General features: G+C 39.5%; 1 protein-coding gene across 3 annotated transcripts in view; it reads right to left on the bottom strand.

Annotated features, from left to right (window-relative positions):
- The window catches only part of STXBP5L (syntaxin binding protein 5L), a 192769-nt gene that overhangs the window by 152779 nt on the left and 18683 nt on the right, over positions 1-21307 (bottom strand). For all 3 annotated transcript variants that reach the window (XM_065676132.1, XM_065676133.1, XM_065676134.1), the window contains exon 2: positions 20635-20732. In XM_065676132.1, the coding sequence (XP_065532204.1) occupies positions 20635-20732 (98 nt within the window). The remainder of the gene's footprint in view (positions 1-20634; positions 20733-21307) is intronic.

Here is a 21307-nt window from a genome sequence, read left to right as displayed (position 1 = left end):
CAGGAATGGTTTCAAAGATCACAGAATGTATAGAGAACAGGTATCTTGTGTACCATTTAAAATCAATGTCATGGTGGCTTTAGTAATTCAGTGACTGTAAAATAACAAAATCCATGCAGGACAGCAGCTGGCTGGCAGGCTGAAGAGCACAGTCTTTAACCAAGGTGCGTGATTCCTGGCTTTGCCGTAGTTGACGTAACTCCTGGGTAATTAGGCAGGTAGCTTTAAGTAGCCAAACTGCCTGATACTGACAACTGCCATCAAATGCATTTGTGTCTAGGGTTTAAATCCAAGGGAATATAAATGCAATAGATAAAAGTGAAAGTAGTTCAAAATGTAAGGAGCATTTGGAAGGCAGAGTACTGCATTCACTCTCCTAAGTAAATACCCATGAGCAAAGCTAGGAGCAAATTCCCTGATTGTCCATGTGACGTAATTGTTACTTAGCTCCCAGGCTCTGTTTGGAAGAGATCCATTTAGCTCACTCTGAGACCTAACCAGGGAGTGGTTCAGAGGGAGGAATATTCCAGAGCACTCACCATAGGCAATATGAAGAATCTGTGACTGGTTTGGCTTCTTCTGCTCCATACAGTTTTTCAGCTCTATTCCAAAAGCTTTTTCATCCTCATATACCACTGCATGCATTCCTGTTGTATTCTAGAGCTTGTAAGAAACACCTTTGTCATGTGTTATACAAATACTGTGCTGTAGGGCCGAAACACAGCCCTCTTATTCAGAGGCTTTGAAGTGAAAAGAGCAAACAAAAGAAAAAACACCTTAGGCTCACAGTGGACCTCAGTCAAGTGTCAGGCTGGGTGACGTCTCAGGAAAAGGAAAGATCTGAGTAGTTTTGAGGTAAGATACTCCATTCCTTGGAGTTCAACAAGCATTCCCTCAGATGGACACACCATTGCATTGTCCATTAATCCTCTGAGTCACCGCTACTCACAGCTAAATGAAAAAAAAGTGAAAAAAGGATTTAGGTGGGGGAAATTTGAAACAGGGGAAGAGATTCTGTCATCGACAGTGACTGGGAGAAAAGACAACAACTAATCAGGTGCGGAACAGAATCTTGTTCATCAAACCCTGAACATCTAAACTCTTTGCTTTAATATTAAAGACAGTAGAGTGTCGAAAAGCAAGATGAACCACAGTAAAAAAAAGGCAAGCTAAGAATGCTCTGCCTCTAGAGGTTAAAAAAATCCTAAAGCATTTGCTTCTATGAATGTTGAAAGAATTGTTTTAGAACCTAAGGGCTGTGGAATCCTTTCCCAGGACTGCAAAAGGTCATTAGAACATGCAGTTTGCTTAAGCTTTTAAAAAATAAGTATAGATGGTGAAAAATTTCCCTGGCTCCAGGAAAATCCTGAAGCATGGCAGATGTCTATTCTCAATGTTTTCTGATTCACTCCCATGTATTTCTTCTGTTTTTGCAGTCTAGAGGGCAACATCCAGCATACAAATTGGCTGAGGTCTTTTCTGCTTGTACAACAGGAAACTGCTGCCTTAGCTACTCACATCCTACATTCTGAAGACGCAAGGGCATGTACTCAGCAAGCTCGCTGGCACATTCCCTTGAAGCACAAAATATAACATAGGTAATTTAATACCTTTTGACTATTTGAGTTTAGCAACCTTTTGGCACTTAAACTATGAAACATGACTTGAATATTACTTCAACATACTGCATTTTTGAAATGAAGTCAGTTTGGAAGTGAAAGGTCTCAGAGTATTTGCTCTGTTCCATGTGTATTTTTCCATGCATCCTGTTTTCCATAACGTACATGTATATTATACAACCGGTGTGTGCATAGTGTTTGATCTCTAATCTTTGTTAACTTTAAAATTGTGCCTGACTGATGAAACACACCTGCTTTTATACATAAGAAAAACTACTTTGATTGAGAACTCTTTCTATATGTAAAAGATTGCCATTGACAATAATGAAACTAAACACGGAAATAAAAGGAACAAAAGCTCAAAGAGTGATATCTGGATATTATAAAACAGATTAAAACTCAGCCACTTGATGAAGAACAGATTGTTATGCATAAAATTACGCTTGCAAGAGGAAAGTGTTCACTCGGAGTAAGATAATAGCAACACAAAAGAAACAGGGACAGAGCAAAGACAGAGTCATAACACTCTTCATGATTCCATCACAAGCTATCAGTAACACAATAAGATCTGACATAATTAGCTAAATAGTGTAAGATAAGGAACAGGTTGACATGTGAAAAATTGTGCTGACTATGTGAATGCCACATATCATTAAATATCATTCTAAAGAGCATCTGTCTCAGGCACTGAGGGTGATGTTTTAAAAAGAACTGTGCATTATATTTCTAGCCTTTATGAATATCATGCAGCTGCCAATGTACTGTCAAAATTAAAGAGCAAACCTCTCATGGCTAACTTCCCAGGACCTTTTTTCTACTATTATTTTCATCATCAACCACACAGGAGCAGTAAACAATCTGTACACATGTAATCTTTACCCTATGGGAATGTGCTTTTAACTGATTCAGGAATGATGTCAACTGTAGTCCACTTCTGGTAGTAAACTGCAAAATGCTGATGGTTCAATGCCCATGACAATTCCTCAAAGTACTGGGAAATGAAAAGGTAAAGGGAGAGGAGAATGAAAATTAGCGACTCAGGCAAGTATTAAAATCATGGATATTGGATACATATTTGTGCTTTAGGATCATCTATATTATCTGATGGGATGAAAACAATATAAAGCAAAAATATGGTTAAAGGTATTTATATAAAGAACTGTCAAAGTTAGGAAGGGCACAGTCACATTCGCCATAACACCTCAATTGGAAAGTTAAAGCTTACAACTACAGCATCATTTAAAACTGACTTACTAGGTAACTCATGCAGACATCACTCTTTTGAAAACAATGGCAAAAAGCTATCTGGAGTTTTGTACTACTGGTATAGATATACTTCAGAAAGAAAACAGAAATTGTCTAGACAGGCCTTATATGTGGAAACTGTGACTAAAAAATAGCCATCCTGCATCCCAAGAGAAGCTGCTGAAAACAGGGATGTTCCTCATTGAATTTTGCAGTCAGTGACCAGGACACGTCAACAACATCTAGACTGTTAGTTACATATTTGCACTCAATCATTTGAAATTTACTATATTTGGAACTCTGTGACTCTGTGACTGTCCTGCTTTGTTGTCTGATCTTTCTGCTTTACCCTGTCTTTTTGATGGTAAACCATGTTTGCAAGATGCCTGACAAAGTGAAAATCAACCTAGTTAATACCTCCACAGCATCCAATGTTAGACAGCAAATGGGGAAACCCTGTCGTGTGGTTTCATGATTGGTCTAAACAAATTTAAGTCCACACTATCAATGAAAGCGATGCTCCTGACTTTCTCATTACTGTCCGTGGCTGAGCAGTCCAATCTTCCTTGTGCTGACACTACGGTTCATTCCACTGGTACACAAAAACAAACAGGGAACCATTTGTGCTGGAAAGCAGCTCCACAACATAAGACAAAACAACTCCTTCCCTGAGGACTGCAGTCCCTACATCACAGATCTGGCTCACCAGGCAGCAAGAGAGAGGGATGGTAATGTTGGCTGGTGGCTACTGAACAGAACCAGTCCTCAAAGTAGGAACACTCACAGATTAGATTCTATTAATTATGTGGCTGCACCCTTTGACACAATGTTAAATATTCTATTGCAACATTTTCATCTTTTAGTCCTGAACTCCTCACATCTAAAAGCAAGATTAAAAGGTGGAAAACACTTGATTTTTATCAGTGTTCATGGTGAAAAAAGATTTTACTAAATTAAATTACCTTGGGTCTGTTGGATTGTCACTTCAGAAAAAAGTCACCACATCCTTATCTGCCTATAGACTAAAAACCTAACACAAGATACCCAGGTTCTAAAACATCGTACAACGCTTCAGTGGGTTTCCCCACTACTTTCTTTAGTATATTTAACTTCTCTGTGGTATTGTTGTTTCTAACTTAGATTTGTTTCCGTAGATTTTGGTACTACAGTAGTGACAATCAAAATGACAATGTGACAATCAAAAGTGAAACCATCACACTTAATCTCAGTGTATATTATAAAGCAAGAAGTCAGCAAGTAAAAGCAACCAGCAAGTGATTCTATATTAATCTTACTTCCAATTTCTAACAATATTTTAGAAAGGAGAATACTTGAAATTGATACCTTGTCTAAAGGGAGAGTATGCAAACAGAAATAACCCACCTTTAATTTTTTATTATTCCTTGCACTATTTGCATCAGCACAGAACAGTTCCAGCAAAGAGGTTTCCAGTCATTCACCCTACTAATAGAATAAAACTAATAATGTGATTAGAGCTTCAAGCAAAGCTTTCAGTGAGCTCAGGGATGATGGAGAGAGATCTTAAGCTTTAGGCAAATATATATAACCTGTCATACAAATGTTAATGGCTGAAGAATCTTAAAAAGGGAAAAATATCCTGAAGTGTTTAAATCAAAAGTGACTTTATTTAATGTGTGAGTTGGCCCTGAACACATTAAAGCAGCAAAGCGAGAACACATTTTTGCTGCAAGGTTTTCTTTCCTTCCTTTCTTGTATTAAGTGTATCAAGTTGATATCTAGGAGAACATTTTTAAATGTGAATATTCACTGTGGCATAGTATGGTCCTGATCATATTTCAAAATTGCTTGAGTTATTTTGACACTGAATTCTGAAAGAGGCATTCTAAGGGAAATCCAATTACAGGACAAAAGAACTGGATCCACATAATTTTAGAACTTACTAAAGTGAAACAATGTCATGATTTCACTACTTTTTTCTGACCTTCCCCATGGAGGCGCTAGAAGAAGACCCCTCTTAAGCCTTCCTGCAGCACACTGGCAAAAAATAAGGTAAAAAGAAGCAAATGGAGAAGATCTAATGAGAGAAAGTGGTGGTGGAAAGGACAGCTGCAGGAATTGCAGCACCACTCTTCCTTAGTACTTCCTTATCAGACTGGTTATGCAGGACAGCTCACCATTTCCAGTTACCCAGGTGACCTTCTCTAAGAGGTTAAATACCCAGCCTCAGCAACCCAAGCACCCATCAAGGCATGAACCCACAGGATTTCCAGGAATTACATCAAGTACATACGATCCCATTCTGAGAAGAGAATGCTTACAGATAAACAAGATGTATTTTCTAACTGGTTCTGAAAAACTGTTTGCCCATGGTCACAAGTCAAGAAATCACTGCCTTCAATGGCTTTTTAATGTGGATGTTTAAAAATAAAACTGCATCAGAACTCTCTAGTGCTGCTCCTAGTATTTTATCTTGGGGCTGCTTTTCCTCTCCAGAAACCACTTCAGTCTGATAAGTCATGGACAAGGGATGAATAAGAAATACATGATGTCTACATCTGTGAAGGAAAAAAAAACCCAAACACATCTGTAGAAAAGGAGAATTCTAGCCCAAGATTTTTTCACATTTGAATAGCTGTGAAGGGTCATTTTTCTTTAAGCATTATGAAACAAAATGCATTGAAGTGTAAAGTCGTTTCATAAACAGGAAGCACAAACGTGGGGACCCAGTGCACCGCTAACCAAGGTAACTCACGTGTAAAGTACTTCTTATGATGCATTAGATGTGTCAGCATATTTCCAGGCTAAGAACAGAGTGGAATAAGCAGTCCATTTTTTTTTTCCCCATGCAAACAGACTGGAATTCATACTGCATATTACTCATGCAACTAGAAAACCGCAATCTTACATGTTTTCAGTTTTACTGCTTCTCTTTGCCAAACTGACTGAAATCCATTAAGGTGACACATTATGAAAATCATTGCACATAACAAATTCATAACTTCAAGAGCACAAGCAGCACTAATTGCTCAAAAACTGTCTTAAACATTTATGAGTTACTGTAAAGTATGAAAAGAACACAGCCTCTAGTTACAAAGAGACAATCATACAACCGGCAAAGATATAACTACAGTTCAGGCAGGTAATTCACAATGAGCTCACCAAGCTTAGGTACTGTAATAATGTTATCTGCAGCAGCATGATCATTAGTATGGCCTGATCTCCCAACGTGTTGCTTGTGTTAAAATACCGATTATTGGCTTTTTACATGTTGCTTTCACATTAACTGCTACCTCACAACTTCAATACTTCTACTTAAAGAAGCTGCCAAGGAAAATTCTTAAGGGCAAGGAATGGCTGAGGTCACTTGTCCAGCTTGAAGAAGGCTGAGGAGTGACCATCCTTGCTCAAAGGGGGCAGTGGAGGGGTACATGTTGATAGGATACAAGAAAAGGGAATGAAACTGCGTCACGGGAAGTTCAGATGGGACACTGGAAAAGGTTCTTTACTGAGAGGGTGTCAGTTGCTGGAACAGGCTCCACAAGGAAGTGGTCACGCCACTCAACCTGTCACAGTTCAAGGGGTATCTGGATGATGCTCTTAGTCATATGGTTTAGTTTTAGGTAGTCCTGTGAGGAGCAGAGTTGAACTCAATGATCCTTATGGGTCCCTTCCAACTTGAAATATTCTATGATTCCATGATCCACGTTCTTAGGTAGAATGTGAGTCCATTCACTTAGTTCTTTCCTACCCCAATTGTGCTCCAGGCACCTTACTTAGGTATGTGCCTGCAGGGGTGCTACACCCCAAGAGGTTTCAAAGCTTTTATAAAGACTGGAAAAAACCTACTTGAAACTGCAAGAGTATTTGAACAACCTCTGGAGACTTGCTGATGAATTCAGAAAACTGATGATATTTATTCTCCTCCTCCTTTCAACTGACCAAATTGCATTAAAATTAGTTAAAAATAGTACTTGTTTTTCTTTTTGATATTCCATTGTTAGCAAATTTTTGTCACTGGAATATTCTTTAATTGCAAGTAGAAGAAGAAATTGTTCCCTTACTTCATGACCACCAAATCTTCAAGTTCTATATTTAACACAAATAATTTATGGAGTTATTTGTATACTTGCAAATCCTTTGTGTTCAGCTCCAAGCATCAGTGCATATGGTCAATATATCCTGCTGCAAACAGGAGCAAAAGAAGGTCACAGTTCTGCAAAACTTGGCAGCTCTTGCAGATGAACAAACAGGGTAATTCTCACTGGGTATACTGAAATTCTGAGACACTTTGGAATGAAAGGCAATCATCAGACCTCAGAAACTCACAGAGGCATAGTAACATGCAGAGGAGTACCAGGCAGGTAGGAGTAAAGGACTCCTAGGTTTGCCAAGACAGCTTTAATGTGGGTAACTGCTGATACTGAGAGGATGCAGGAGAGTGGTTGCAGATTTCTAAAACAGCAGAATTAGTAGTCTGAAGATGCTGGAGTATTAGATTTTCCTGCAACAGCAGGACAGTATTCTACAGCAGAAGACTTTGGGAAGACTGTCCTCACCCTAAGATTATGTTGTTTCAGATTCCTTCTCTCCTGGTTATCTTCTCTTGTTAGATCTCAGCAGAATGGCCAGATGGGCAATAACAGGCTTCCAGTCTAGGAAGCATGCCAGACATTACATGTGCAGAGCTACTAACATGTGCAGTGCTACAGAAAAACACCTACTGGTTTCCTAAAGTTTTGCAGAACACAAGAGAGTAGCAGAATACAAGCAGCATTTCAGGGTTTTAAGATGTGAAGTACCTGGTAGCTTTTTGTGATTCAGTGGGAATGCTGCCCAGGTAAGTGAAATTAGTAAGAAAACATAGTTGGAGACAGAAGAAGAGGACTTGCCTATGAAGGCTTTTCCTTCAAGATGTGATTCACACTGAGGACTGAGGATTCTAGACTGCCAACAGTAGTAGTATCAGTGTGCTGCTGGAAGCTGTGGTCTTCATACATGCATTCATAATTTCAATCCATGTTCAATGCTTAACCCTGCCTCATCCTTCAGAGAGAAAAGATAGGGAAGAGGTGACAAAGGAGAACCTGAAAGCTTCTCATTCCTTGCTTGGGAGAACGGTGATGAGAGAAACCAACAATGGGATTCTACAGTATGGATGGTAAGTTTGGCAGTTGCTTGAACCCACAAGCAATAGTGATTAAAATTTGCCACTGTGACTAAACTGAAAGAAGTGTTAGTGAGATGAAAGAGAACTCTGAAAGGTTTTTAATATGTAGGTTTACAGAACCTAAAAACTAACATACAGAGAGATACCAAGAGCCAGTTCCGTCCTCCTGAGACTGATATTCTAACATACAGTGCAAACAATTTATTCAGCCTTTTATTGCATGGGATATCACTCTTTTTCATTCTGTTAATGTTCTGAACAACTAAGATCAAGGCTGGAGAGAGGTGGTAATTTTCCTGACAGGTGGCCACATTACACAGCATTTTCCCAAATTCTCTCCCCTCAAATGCAAATGCAATCTGGGAGTATACAACTGCCAAGACTATCTTTTTCTCTTTGTGTGCATACTGTTTCCTTTTTCCTCACTTCAGATAGGAGCTAAAATAACACACAGTGACGCACATTTGGGCAATGAATTTTTTACAACCTCTTCTTACATGTGAGGAAAGTGCACACTGAATCTATTTATCCAGGGATTTTATATAGCATTTCTGTATGTAGCAGAACATTAAACAAATGCCTGTGTATGCCATCAGAGTGCTCAAAACCTGACCCTGAGAACAATTTCCACGTGTGCTACATATGCCATTCAATGATGGTAATATGTAATCTAAAACCTATGGATCAAGCCTCATCAAAAGTTAAGTATATGGGGAAAATAAGACACAGTACTTGATTTATCCTTAACACATTACATTGTTACGTCACTATTAAAGCAGCACGATGCAGAACAATAAGGGAATCAATCCTGAATTCCTTACAATCCGGACGATAACACAAAAAGTATCATCAGAAACATGTACACAAGCTTTCAGGCTAAATGCCACTGAATTAAACAGCTCGAGGCTGCAGTGCCAGTCTGGAGATCAAAGAACTACATTTTTAACCATCTCTCACTAAACACTGGGTCAAGACACTTTGCCACTCAGTGCCTCAGTCTCCTCAGCAGTAAAACTGGGATGGATACCCATTTTAATCTTTCTGATACTTGTTGATTAGAGGTCTCCTGAAGAGATACTATTTTTTCCCCATTCTATAGCGTGTTTTTTTGTAATTTTAATTCATGTCAGCATATATGATAAAATACTGATTGAGAATAATTGCAGTTTTCTATTTGACAAATAAATACAGATCTTCTAATTGAAAATATTTCTAATTGAAAATCAGTACAAAGGCAAAATGGAAGCATTAAAAAACTAAGGAATTCTGTCTTCCTTTACATGCAGTACTTCTGTTAAACTTCCTTTTAAAACAAAACTGACTGAGATCCAAGAAAACTATATGATTCCCTGCACTTTGCTTGTTGTTACATCCATAGGCAATGGTAAATAAGAGTTTTTTTCTTTGTTTTAAAAGACCCTGGGAGCCCAAAATAATTTCAAGTAAAGGTTATGTTACCTATTAAACACAATGGCACCAATACGGATGCCATTTTTCCTGCAAAAAGTTGAAGAAAATATTTACAGTGGGGATTTTATGATTTCAAGAACAGCAGCTGGGCTAACAGTCCAACCTTCTTTATGCACAACCAATTTTCAACACAACTCTTTGCTCATTATCATGAAAACCAAATATATATACTTCAAATATCTTAATGAGGAGAATAAAATCTGGGGGGAAATGCAGTCAAGTTATGCGGAGGTGGAAGGTACAACATCTATCTGGAATAATCTCATCCAACTCAGAACTCTAACAGAGTACCCTCTGTAAGAAGGGTAGATTTAGATTACATAGTAAGAAAAAACACTTCCCTGTGAGAGTGCTGAGGCACTGGCACAGGATGCCCAGAGAAGCTGTGGCTGCCCCATCCCTGGCAGTGCTCAAGGCCAGGTTGGACAGAGGGGCTTGGAGCAACCTGCTCTAGTGGAAGGTGTCCCTGCCCATGCAGGCGGTTGGAACTGGATGAGCTTTAAAGGTCCCTTCCAACCCAAACTGTTCTATGACTGAATCATCTAATAATAAAAGCACAGTGAATTTCAAATTGGTGTGTCTCAGCTCAGACGGCATAATCTAGGCAATCCTTGTTTATTTACTGAAGCAACTGAAATATGTAAATATAATGTCACAGAGGTATCAATTTTGCATTGTAACAGCAAAGTAACAGCTAAATAACAGAAACTCAAACTCCTCTGAAAGCTTTAGCATTTAAAATGCACCTGCTGTAGCTGCTTAAAATCTAGCATTGTAGTGGGTGATAAGGGCTTTAGCTTGCTCTGAGCTGTCAAAAAACCCCAAAAAACCCAGATATCAACCATATTACAAAAGAATCAAATTCCAGTATTTCCTTCTTATGTTATCTGTAAGCAATTTTATAGCTAATGTTGAACAGCAACACATAAATATACCCAACATCCCAGATACGGTTTACTGGAAAGCACAGTTATCAGTAATTAGAGAGAAGATTGTGAAATGTTGTTTCTGCTCAAGTCAGCAGTTTGACACTGAAAGCACATGCAGATCACTGGATTTCCAGCCCTCATTGTTTGAAAGTCACAACTTTTCAACCAAATAGTACTGTGGAATTTTTGAGAAGTGTAACTGAGTCTGGCTGCGATGGAGCTGATTTGCTTCCTGGCAGCCTGTATGGTGGTGTGGCTTGGATATGTGACTAAAACAGTGCTGAGAACATACCCGAATTTTACTGCTGTGGAGCAGTGCTTACACAGCATTGAGTTTTTCTATTTTGCCCATTCTGCTCCTGCCGTGAGTAAGGCTGGGGCACACAAGAGTCTGAGGGTGGACACAGCCAAAGTGACCAAAGGGTTATCCGATATTATACAACATCATGCTCAGTATGATGCTCAGGATGTTGGGACATTTGTGGATACAGCATTTGTCTTCCCAAGTGACTGTTTCACATGGTAAGGCCTGGTTTTCAAGATGTGGCTGGACATCTGCATGCTGATGGGAAGTAGTGAATGAATTTTGCTTTGCTTGCAGGCACAGACCTGCTCCACTTATTAAAATGTCTCTATCTGAAGACGGACTTATTCCACAAATGTTTGCTTACTTCATTACAGGCTATCTAGAGAGTATTACACTGGCCTTCCCACAGATGACATTAGCACCGCATTGCCTATGTGATTTCACATGCTACCACTGCCCAGGGAAGGTCTTTCTTTTTTCTAATTCTCTTGTACTTGCTTGTACCATTTCTGAATGGCACAATGGTGCCTGCCTTCCTGGCCTGCCGCCCCATGGACAACGTACTCTGTGAGATGCTCCAGAAGAAGAATGTGATTTAACCTTGAACCTGCAGAAGCTATGTTGGAAGTATATTTTAATGAGCCCATCCTCCTGGACCTCTTTCTCTGTGGAAGAAGATAGGCTGAATGATTTTTCAGTAATACTTGCCACCATGATGGCTTTACGTATGTTTGACTGGAGGCTCTGGTCCCACAAATCAAGCTTGGATTTCTGTGGCAGCATTATCCTCTAGATGGGAAACCATCAGCAGTTGATGGAAAATTTTCAGCTGTAGAGCAGAGTTGTAGAGCCCCTCTGCTGTAAGCTACTACTATGACCATCACCCTTTCATGTAGTCTTGGAAGTCCATGCCTGATTTCAAGAGTGTCAATCACCCTGTGAAGCCCTGAAACTCCAACTCAGTAGCCAGTTTGCAATGAGTAAGTCCACCAGTGGTGATGATTGACTGCCTCAGACATTATCCTTCAAACCATCTTCCTTCAAATAGTAATATCAGGAGACACCAACAAAATCTTCCAAGTCTTTGATCTCGGTGAGTGTATGAATTACGAAGTGGAAGCCACATTTCAGGATTACTATAACTACCCAAATCTCATGACTATCACTTCATGCTATGCAAGTCTTGAACAGCCGTCAGTACAGACTTACAAGTATCTTAACAAGCTTCACAAGAAGGCATGATGTTTGTGACTTACCTAACTTTGGCCTAAGAGCTGATGAAGACTAATGCCTTATTTACTATCAGGTACATCTTTAACACTGTTTGGGTGCTTGTCTACACCAGAAGAGATGCTGGTGGCTCATAATATGCCTTGACAATGATGGAACCCACTTCTGGTTAAACTGATCCTTAGGACATGTGGGCATGAAGTCAAAAGTGCTTGTCCTGAGTGCAAGAGGTTATGTATCAGTTATGTAAGAAAGAGACTGGGGATTAATCTCAATCTTAGGTGCCTGCTGTCCCCTGTAAAACCCCTGTAAGGACTCAGGGCAGCCTTTCCATTCAGACAGGAATACTAAGGATCAGTTCTTTTTGAAGGACTACCTTCCACATTCTCCAAATGATGCAGGCACTGAGGATGGTACTCACGTACATGATTGAGGAGGGCTATGAACTTACTGTATGTCCAGAACAGGTTTGAGTGGGTTGGTAGAAATGTGCTAAAGTGGTGATGGCTTCTACGTATACATTTCTAAACTACCTTTGATCTCCACAACAACACTAAAAAGCAACAGGCTCCCAAAATTTCTGGGTCATTTCTCCTTCCTGTGCTCCCTCTGGATGCGGTTGAGGCTACACTTACATTCTTCAATGCCACCTAATGACCCACAATCTCTTTTGAACAAGCTTGGTGTCTTCTGTGATCCTCTTTTTTTGACTCTTCCTTCAGTACTCGTGTGGCTTTGAATGTTCTATCTGAAGCACCCAGGAAACATGTCATTTCCTGACTTGAAGAGATTCATTAGAAAGATATGTCATTCAGAGGCCACTTTGCACAGGTCAGGAGAAAGGTGGGCATTGAAAGAATGTTGCTTGCTTGCTGCCACTAAAAAAAGACAGGTCAGGGCTGAGGAACAGAAACACAAGAACTATGAGAACTGAAGTGAAACTAGGTCACAGCTAGGGAAGGAGAGATTGAGCTGGTTATGGATGGGGGAAAAGAATCCCTTCAAAGTAACCTTTCCCTCCCCTCTCCTGAATGAGATCATAGTTTCTGTTTTGTCTATATCTCCCCATTTTTCAGACCTCAGGAAAAATTATGCATGTCCTATACCTATACCTAAGCTTTTGGCTGAAAGCGTGTGATTATGTCTGTCCTGCCTCATACTGAACCACCAACATGGGGTATGTGCTCCTTGCTGCAGAAGATCCTCACATCCAGATGTCTTTGGTTCCAGAAACTTTGAAAGATCTCCTACACCGCTATTCCCACTGTAGAGAAAAATTATTCAGTCATTATAGCCTTTCCTTTCTATCTCATGATGGGTATTGAACCCTCCACAGCTCCCTTTTGTCCATGCCCTCCCTCCATAAAGAAGTGGGCAAGAAAGGCCCTTGACTTCAAGAAGTCATCAAGACTTTACAATGGGAAGAATGCCTGTAGCTAGACAGAAATAGGTCTCTCTTCACAATGCTAAAAGACACCCAGTGCATGTAAGTATGTGCTTATGTACTTCAGGTTTGTCTTCTTGCTAGATATTAATTTTCCGAAGTTATTTGAAGAAATGTTAATTTTCTCTCCATCAAGAGTATTTGCCAAATAAAAGCAAAAGAAGAAAAGAGTAAAAATAAATAGATAAGTGCAGAGTATGACTACAAATTTCTGTGGCTTAAGGATGTTTGCTAAATTTAGGTCACGGATATTTGTCTAAAAGATATCATTAGCAGCCTGGAAAGGAGGGCAAGTTGATGTGCTTTATCTCCTATGCATGACAACACTTCTGTTGATGACAGAGGTTTGAACAAAAAAGGCAGGGAAAGCTCTAAAGCTCACACAAAGTTTAATTAAGACACATCACTTCTTTATAAATGGCTGACTATCACCACTAGTCATCACTGCAATATCACAGTAAGTTGGGGTTTTTTATTAAATTAAATGAAATTCTTGGAAGAAACATCCAGAAAGTATTTTTTCAGATAGTGATCACAAATACAGCCATCAGCTCCAATTAAAATGCTGCCAGGTCCATCCACCTCTATGCTATTTTTATGTGCATCTCCAAATACATGAAAATCTATTTATTCTTGGTAAATTTGCCTGCAGATGTCAGATTCCTTTTTTACCACCTGGATAAACACCAATTGAAAGTGAAGGAAGCCCAGTACATTTCACTGTAACATATTTAACCTGATTAATTCAAAAGCATCAAAGAGGCTTGTGAGACCAATGGACCCAAATTTATGCATATAGGCAGAGACCCCATATCTATACATGTGAGTGCACGCATAACCAGACACATGGTAATCTCAGCATAGATCTTAAATTTCCCAAATTCTGGTTGTGTCAGATTTAATCATATAGGCATAGTTTATTCTTTCTGTACATTTTATGATGTTTTTCATTCTTGACTGACAATAAATTCATTTCAGCAATAACCTATTTGGCTATCCATACATCTATACAGTTCTGTGTATGTGTTGATTCCCATGGGAATTTTTAAAAGACCTTATATGAGGAGTACTGACTCTTGGTGAGGTTTGTGTTCCTGAGTCACTCAAGTGCTTTGGAAAAATCCCAAATATATTCCACAAGGAGATAAAGATGAAGTGCATCAATGATTCTTCCAAGTCAAACAACAGAACTTTGGGTTTATGATCTTGCCTGTGCTTCCCCCATTCCATCTGCCCAATAAATCACATAGAGTAAACAGCATGGAACACAGTTGGCTTATTTTAAGGATAAAGATCTACTGAAACCTTGTTTAGATCAAGAGACAGCAGTTCCAGGGACAGTAAATCTGTCACACTTTATATGTTATGCCATCCTTCTCACAGACCAAAACCTCAAGTTATATTCTCCTGTTTTACATTACATCCAACCTGATGTCAAACATTCTTTACCTCACTTCCTTTAACTACTGCAAAATTCCGTGCCTCCTCAGAACTCTGCAGGCAATGATTTAATTAGTGCTATTTGGTTTTCTGCCTGATTTTTCACTAGAGCACACAAACAGCCTCAGTTTTACCTCCCAGTAATATAGTCCGTCTGTGTACATCAGCTGCTGAGGATCCACGCTGTTCAACAGAGCTATCGTCGGTTTAAATTTCACTTTCTCCTCTACTTGGGATAGTAACTCTGGAATCAAATATATTATTATTGTCTGTTTCATAGAAAGAGATTATATAATCTTATAGAATCATATAGCTGGAAAAGACCCTTAAAATCAAGTCCAACCCTTAACTACCAAGTCTACCACTACACTATGTCCCTAAGCACCACATCTACATGTCTTTTAAATACCCTCCAGGGACAGTGACTTATCAATTGCCCTGGGCAGCCTGTTCCAGCACCTGACAACCCTTTTGGGGAAGAAATTGCTCCTAATATCCAATCCAAACCTCCCCTGATGCAACTTGAGGCTGTTTTGTCCTGTCCTATCACTTGTGAGTTGGGAGAAGAGACTGATCCCAATTCACTGTAACCTCCTGTCAGGTAATTGTAGAGAGCAATAACGTCTCCCCTAAGCCTTCTCTTCTCCAGACTAAACCCCCCAGGTCCCTCAGCTGCTCCTAGTAAATTTTGTGCTCCAGGCCCTTCACCAGCTTCATTACTCTTCTCTGGACCCTCTCCACAACTCCGTATCTTTCTTGTAGTGAGGGATCCAGAACTGAACACAGGATTTGAGGTGCAGCCTCACCAGTGCCGAGTACAAGGGGTGCTGTTAGCATTCTTTGCCGTCTTGAAGCCATTTGTCTATCACAAAATGTACCTATTAAAGTAAATATTTTTATACTGTATTTGAAGTTCAGAAATCTTCCTTGTTACCAAAGTACTGAAAGAAATTCATAAAACAGATCAGAAAAATTAGTTCAAATATGATCCTAAAGCAGAATCTCCTTGAACAGAGCCTTGTGATTTGCATATAGTTTTACAAGAAGAGTTTTTACATGTAAGCAAAAGCTAGGCTATCTTCCATACCACACAAACCTGAAAGGCTATTTCTACATTTTGTAGCAAATTTCATGGACAACTGCATTGTGCCATAGCTGAATTCTGTGATGCAATTTCACACAGTAAAACAAGCCAATTCTTACTGCCAACATTTCTATTTCTCCTCTATCTCCCTCTGTCCAGTCCCAACTACAAACAGCAAAGAAGAACAAGTATTTTGCCAGGTTAGTGAATTGGACCGCTTATAGAAATACGTGGTGAGCACCACAGTCAGAGCAATGAAAGTGCCTGGTCCATGCAGTTAAGCAAAAGGTGGGGGCACAGCAACAATTCTACTTCCATGTGCTAGTGAGAATAATTTTGTTTCAGTATAAAATGGCTACTGTATTGCCTGATAACACAGGAAAACAGGAACCTGTCATGTTGTATGAGTTGTGGGTGGCTTGCTTTTTTGCTCAAGCAACAAAGAGTGAAAATGAGGATTCACATGCCCCATAACCTGCATCCATGACAACATGAAGCACATCAGTCTAAAGAGTATGTATGAATGACAACAAACAACATTAAAATATGTCAAAATACATATTACCAATTTAAGCCATTGATGGTAAATAAGCTTTCACTGGTGTGGAGTCCATTGTGGACCCAGTAAGTCATTTTCTTCGCGCTGGGTAAGACAAACTTTCATTTCTTAATAAGCAAAGACCACAATAGCTGCATAAGAGTCTCTTTCAGAATTTCTTATTGCAGCTGACTACCAACTAATCAGCACCTCAATACAAAAATATGTAGATGTTCTATACTATATATTTGAAGTAGGTGGCTGTACTGGCTAAGTACATCTTTGAAATGATGGAATTCCAAACAAAAGGACTCGGTAAATCTAGAAAGTACCTATAATGAATTTTAACAAGCATTTGTGAGCTGAATAAATGACAGTATAGAAATCTGAGAGCCACATGCTACTTTTCAGATCTGATACTGGAATAATCACTGCTCCATCCCTGGCAGTGTTCAAGTCAGGTTGGACAGAGCCTTGGTGACATGGTCTAGGGTGAGGCATCCCTGCCCATGGCAGGGGGTTGAAACTATATGATCTTACGGTCCTTTCCAACCCAAACCATTCTATGATTGCTAACAACACATTTCAATCTATTTATTGAGACTGAGAACATAACAAACCCGCAGACTTCTCCTTTTCCTCTGAAATGAGGGAGAAACTTAAGTCTGACAGTCTCTTAATTTCTTGCTCCCTTGTACAGTGATATGGAACCTTCTCTGATAGTAACCAGAGACTGCACACTTCATTTTATTGTGTGCAATGTCAGAAGGTTCTCTGAACTGGGACTATGGAAGAAGGACATGAAGATAATAAGAAAAGGAATTCCATTTCATCGCTACTCTTCATCTAAATGTGCTTGCCTAAAGCAAAGACAGTGCAGGCAGAGTGGTATCAAGCAATGATCTGAGCAGTGATCAGGGGTATGGGAGCTGGAAACAGTCTTCAAACAGGAAAAAGGCTCTTGGAGGGGAAATGAAATCTGCTGTGTTTAGGACAAGGTAAAAGAATGACCAGATGGCATAGCAACTGTCTCAAGAGGGCTTCTTTTGCCCTTTACTTGCAGATTTTGTTAACTTGTTGGTAATAGGAAGATACTCTTCCATCAATGACTTGCAGTGCACTCTCATCCTGTGGGCTGGAGCATTGCTGTTCCTATGAGGATCCAGTACTCAGCAGTCATCAGTATAGGTAAAACCTATGTTGTTGTTTGAAGTTCCCTGAGAATCCCACAGAGACTACTAGGATCAGCAGAGCACAGCAACAGCAATTCCCACTGCTATAGAAGCTATAGCAGTTGCATCTAAAGCAGCCTGAACAAGAAATCTAGGAGAAGACAAATCGACTGTCAGACCAAAACGAACTTTCATTTATCTGTGTACCCTCTAATGGTGACTTCTGAATAATATACTCTATTTCAGACCAGTTCAGCATAGTCAGCCTCAGTACTGCTACAGGATCATTTGAAATGATCATCTGAAGGTGAGATGTTAACCATTAACTCACAACACAGAGGTACATGCTTCATTTTCTTTGGAAACAGCTTATCTCTTGAGAGCTGTTAACTTGTGACCCACAGAAATACCAATACTTTATGAATCTTTTAGAAAGACAAGGAAGCATCAATACTGTGATATGGCTTACACTCATCACAGGAAAACTTGGTCTACATCATTACATGAATAAATTCTGTCTCGCTATGCCTTTATGTTCCCCAGCAAAACAGTCTGATCCAAAAAAAACGCCCTTTTGGTGCTACCAATAAACAAACAACTGAATAATTCAGTGTATTTCTCTGACAACAGCAAAGATAGTTTGTCCTTTCAGTCCATCTATACTACTGTTCAGAAGCAGCCAAACAGAACATATGTGTGAAACAAATTCTCTCTTTTCATTACCTAACACATTGATAGCAGAATGAAATTATGCAGCTCTGTACTTTACAGGATACTGTGGAAGACAGAGCCATTGAAATCAAACTTCTTTTAGTTTGCTTAAAAAAAATCCATTATTAATTATATTTTCAGATGTAATGCTAACCTGTTCCATCTTGACTTGAATTTTATTGGCCAATTTCAACAATCACAAATGGTTGCAGCAAGACTGGCTTAAACAAATGGTGTTGTGTTTGTGGTCCTTGGCCTGTTTCATTGATTACTGTTCAGCCTTGTGTACAAATGCAGTTATTAGTCCACAGCTAGGCTTTTAATGCAAGATGTTCTGTGAAGCTTTCAGAACCAAGCAGAGAAGCCTTAGTTAAAATGAATAAGTAATTCCTTTTATGGCACCCTCTGTCTTCAAAGCACAGCTTCCAGCTTAATTAAGCAAACCAGGTTCTGTGTGCCCAAGCTGAGAAGCCTTTCTGTTATGAGATGACAACTCTTTAAAAACAAAAAAATCCCTAGTAATTTTGATGCTCTTCCTTGATTCAGATGCTAGAACTGGTAGCAAATTTTCTGTGAATGAGGTAGGGGTTTGCTGGAGAGGATATATTAAAGGGAAGGGTGCGTTAAAAAACTTTTTCCCTTCTTTTTCTCACCTTTATAATCCATTTCCACAGAAGATGTATAGATAGTTTCATGTAAGGTTAGGCATATAGCTCATTTTCCACTGCATGTTCTATTCTGGTGTCAGGGAACATGCAGGTTTAACTTAATTCTACACGAATCTGCATTAATTCAGGCTCTGTACCTGCATTTTTCTCAAAGGAGGAATTTATAAACGTATAGGATGCCTAGCCAGAAACTGTACTGCCCCTACAAAATCCAGGTTGCTGAGATGGAAAGAAGAGGTGTTCTTGGAGGTCAATCTTCTGCAAGGTCTTCTTCCTTCATCTACATTACCATGAAATTCCCAATCCTCCCTCTCTCACACATGGTCTCAGTGAAGTTTCCAGAGACAAAGCCACAGCTTTCTAACCTTGCAAGGAGAAGGAAACACGACCACTAGACCTGCACCTTCCCAGAAGTGCACAAATTCAAGTGGATTTTCCACTTTGAAATCAAACAGAATGTATGCAATCTAATTCATACAAGTAAATATTAAGAGTAGAACTATCAAAGCAAAGCTTGTCACATAACTAGAGGTTTAGCTGAGTCTTGTGAGAAGTGCCAGACCAAATAGAAAATAAAGCTTATGAAAAATGCAAGAACAAGATCACCAAAAACCAGAGGAAATTAAGTATTAATCATGTTACACGAAGCACAGACATGTCCAGGAGAAGATTTTCTTTATTTTGGAACCTGCCTTTGGGTTCATTAGGTTTATAAGTTACCTTGGGAACAGTGGTAGCAAAAGAACCAGAAAATATTAGATTGGTGTTTTATACCCAGAATTTATTTAGCTACAAAAAGGTTGTAAAAAATATTGGTTAATTACTTCCATATCCTGTAACTTTTAAACCTTTGTTAATGTTCTTTCTTTTTTCCCCCTTTGTTTGTATTTTCACCAAATTTGAATACATTTGAACCATGACAAGCGAAGAAAATGATGCAAACATTCTGAAATATGCATTTAAATACTCTCAGATTTTTTTTTAATCAAAGTTTTCAGATTTTTCATTACATTTATATTCTATTCATTCTGTGCAGACTTTCAACTTCAAATTCCTACTATATAAAAAAATGCATGAAATGCTGGCACTGATGTACCTTTATAATTCATGAAAAAGAACAGGCATTTTCAGAGTGTTTCACCTTCTCGTCTAATGGTGATTCTGCCCTAAAATCACTTCTTTGCCACCATTCACTTGGAAGAGTCTGAACAATATCTCATACCTAGATATCAAGAATGAAGATGTCCACAGTTCAGTGCTGCGATGCAGCTAGCCAATTTATTTATTGCTAGCACAAGATTCACAACTCGCTCACCACCACTTTGTAGTCTACGTTCTGAAGAGAGTCTACTTTTCATGCTGAAACTCGAAATTAATTCTGGTTTATATTAGCAATACATTCCAAAACGATATGCCAAAAACGCAAGCAAAACTTTTTCTTTGGAACCTGAAGGACCTAACGGTTATTCCTCAACAGCACATCCTTTTCCAGTCCATCTAGGAAAGCAAACTGAGGCAGAACATAACAATATAAACTGTAACCTTACCTGAGTGCTTGTAGAAGATGATTCATGTCAATGTATTACAAATACATAGAAATGGTGCAAACTCTGAATGAGAAAGGATACATTCGTATGGCTCCTGTCCTTGTTCCAATTGCCAGGATTTTCTGCACTGGGTCAAAAGCTAAGGCAGTGGGTAGGTAAGGAAAGCCATGGCGAACCGTCTGAAACAGAACAAATGAGCAAAATGATTAAGCTGCACCCACACATAACAGCATGTATGCATAACAGCACTTACACTTTGCTATATGTTGTACTACTTGCAATGAATTTCAAGAAAAGTATTAATAGAATCACAGAATGGTTTGGGTTGGAAAGGACCTAAGATCATCCAGTTCCAACCCCCTGCCATGGGCAGGGACACCTCACACTAAACCACGTCACCCAAGACTCAGTCCAGTCTGAGTCCAGACTCATCCCTGAATGCTCAGGGATGGAGCATTCACCTCCGCGGCCAACCCATTCCAGTGCCTCAGCACCCTCACAGGAAAGAACTTTTTCCTTATATCTAAACTGAACTTCTGTTTCAATTTAAACCCATCACCCCTTGTCCTATCGCTACAGTCCCTGATGAAGAGTCCCTTCCCAGCATCCTTGTAGGCCCCCTTCAGACATTGGAAGCTGCTCTGAGGTCTCCAAGCAGCTTCTCTTTGCCAGGCTGAACAGCTCCAGCTTTCTCAGCCTGTCTTCAAACAGGAGGTGCTCCAGCCCCTGATCATCCTCGTGGCCTCCTCTGGAC

This window comes from Lathamus discolor, chromosome 4, assembly GCF_037157495.1.
Source record: "Lathamus discolor isolate bLatDis1 chromosome 4, bLatDis1.hap1, whole genome shotgun sequence".
Classification (NCBI taxonomy): Eukaryota; Metazoa; Chordata; class Aves; order Psittaciformes; family Psittacidae; genus Lathamus; species Lathamus discolor.
This window is presented reverse-complemented; position numbering and strand designations above follow the sequence as displayed.